The sequence below is a fragment of the Propithecus coquereli genome, unplaced genomic scaffold (genome assembly GCF_000956105.1).
Source record: "Propithecus coquereli isolate 6110/MARCELLA unplaced genomic scaffold, Pcoq_1.0 Scaffold11, whole genome shotgun sequence".
NCBI lineage: Eukaryota > Metazoa > Chordata > Mammalia > Primates > Indriidae > Propithecus > Propithecus coquereli.
The window spans coordinates 11,425,966-11,428,530 of record NW_012134969.1 but is presented as its reverse complement, the minus strand read 5'-3'; the positions used below and the strand labels follow the sequence as shown (position 1 = coordinate 11,428,530).

Below are 2,565 nucleotides of genomic sequence, written 5' to 3'. Positions count from 1 at the left end.
GGAGGGGCTTCATTTTGAGTCGTGCCTGGGACACTACAATAAAATAAATGCAGTAGGCACAAACTCACAATGTCAGGCTATCTCTCAGATTTTCCAGGGGCCACTTGCTGCTCCTTCCTCCTTTCACCTTTTTCCCAATTACAGTTTCACCTCTTAATTCTTCATGTCTTGATAAGAAGCAGAACGTCCCTACTGTGTTCTATGGCACTAAGTTCCCCAGCACTGGCCAAATTCTGATGATAGCAACATCCTAGACCTCCCAGCTCCCATCCCCCTCATCCCCCCACCCTGGGTTCTCTAAAACCTTGACCATGACCGAATGAGGTAAGTTTCCATTTCGACTTTCATTTGCTCTTTGACGAAAATTCTCAATTCTCTGCATCCATCACCTCATCAGAGTCTGCGCAAACTGCGACCTCGAGCCAAGAAACCCTTCAGTAACCTTATTTCCAGACAAGACAAACAAGATAACCAAATACAGGCGTCAAGCTTTTTATAGCTCAGGGCTTCACACTCCCCTCGCCTGCCCACCCCGGTCTCCGCCCAAGGGTCAGCCTTGCGCCGCCGCGTTCACGGCTCGCTCTGACGTCATCCAAGGCGCCCGGAAGGGCGGCCGGGCTTGAGGCGTCATCTGGCCGCGCCTAGTAGGCCGTTGCTTTACAGTTGCTGGGAGGAGGCGAGAGGGGGAGCTGCTGGGGCCGAGATCATGCCTGACAGGGAGAGGTTTCCTGGGCCGCAGAAGACGCTAGGCTTGGGATGAAAGAAGCAGGGCAGATGCAAAATCTGGAGAGCGCGGAGGCCAGGCAGTCAGTCAGCACCCAGACTGGCAGCATGACCGGTGAGTGCCCGAGACCTGCTCCTGCCATCCCACCTTTCTCTCTGCCCCGTGCGTGTCCCGCCTTGAACTTTGGATTCCTTGCCCGACCCTCTTCGCCTGCCAAGCTGCTCATCCCGCCCTGGGTACGTCCCCTCCTTGGTCACCGGGACCAGTCGGCCCTGCCGCACCGGCTTTTGAAGTCTCACTCATTGCCCCGCTTTACTATTGCTTGCAGGACCTAGAACCGGGATCTCGGGAGTTGAAGAGCTTGAAAATTTTACCAAACCACACTTTTACCTTGATTTCCAGATTTACCGCATGTGACGGTTTCTTAAGTTTCGACTGCTTTACCTCCGAAGGTCACCGCATTTTTAGGGCCGTGTTCTAATTAATGCCCTTGTAGCAATGCCCCATCACAATCCAAAGAAAAGCTTGCTCTAAGACGACGTCAGATGCGAGGACGTCTCACAGCTAACTTTGGGTTGTTCCCATAGCCACGTGCATTCGTTGTACAGTTTTTTCCTGCCCGGTGAGGGCTGAAGAAGGAGGGCCCCAACTTTGGAAAGCGCCTCAGGAAGTTGCCGCAAGTGAGGGTAAAGCGTCTCGTGCTAAGAAAGCTGATTCTCTTGTTCTCTAATCCCTTTTTACCGCTTCCTGATAAAGCAGCTGAGCTAAGGCTAATAGCACCCAAGTGGCGTTGAGCTTGGTTACTATTTTCATCATTAGTAAAATTTTAAAGTGTGTGCTTTCTCTTTTGTAGGTCAAATACCAAGACTTTCTAAAGTCAACCTTTTCACTCTGCTCAGTCTCTGGATGGAGCTCTTCCCAGCAGAAGCCCAAAGGCAAAAGTCTCAGGTATAATTTATTTCTGTAATTTTTCCTCTTAGAAGAGCAATGGTCTAAAATTTGATTTTATTGCTGCAGTTTCTGTCACCCTTAACACACCTTAATATTTGAAAAACATCTTTATGATTTAGCTTGGTACTTGTAACTCACAGCTGTAGTAGCTCATCTTTCCTATCTAAAAATAGAATAGTTACTTTGTCAGTACTGTGCCATGTTTATCAGGTAATAATGGTATTTATATGTTGGTTTGGCTCATAAGATTATTGTCCATACCGCATAATTTATCACCCAATTTTATACTGTTGGTGTTTTATCTAGGTAATTTTTCCCTATCCCACCAAAATGTAAATTGCTTAAAGATAGAGACTGTGTCTTATTTTACCTGATATATACCGGTTAGCATGTACCATTACAAGAGGTAATCTATGAATGCTCATTGGTTTCTTGTTCAATGAAAGTAGTCTCTTTTTTGGATCTCGAAAGAGATGATCAAAACAGATTAGGAATGTGTAGTGTGAATAATCATAAAAGCCAATAAATTGGAAGTATATACATCCTACATCTTTTTTTTCTCTTACCCTCGGGGCAACAAGGCGCTATGTTCTCATCATTTTGCTCCATATTTGGAATGGCATGATGCTGGGTTCTCACCATTTCAGTTTGGTAATTTTGGAAGTTTAGAGTGTTGCCATTAATTTTTATGGGGGCTACAGTCATATGATGGAAAATAATGTTAGGTTAAGTGAGGCATTTAAGACATGGTTTGTTTTTTTTTTGAGACAGAGTCTCACTCTGTTGCCCAGGCTAGAGTGCCGTGGCGTCATCCTAGCTCACAGCAACCTCAAACTCCTGGGCTCAAGCGATCCTCCTGCCTCAGCCTCCTGAGTAGCTGGGACTACAGT

At 46.5% G+C, this 2,565-nt stretch overlaps 1 protein-coding gene across 1 annotated transcript in view; it reads left to right on the top strand.

Annotated features, from left to right (window-relative positions):
* Positions 1-629: 629 nt before the first annotated feature.
* The window catches only part of CDADC1 (cytidine and dCMP deaminase domain containing 1), a 37,566-nt gene continuing 35,630 nt past the window's right edge, over positions 630-2,565 (top strand). The window contains exons 1-2 of the mRNA XM_012648677.1: positions 630-838; positions 1,578-1,672. Coding sequence (XP_012504131.1) covers positions 757-838; positions 1,578-1,672 — 177 coding nt within the window. The 5' untranslated portion in view covers positions 630-756. The remainder of the gene's footprint in view (positions 839-1,577; positions 1,673-2,565) is intronic.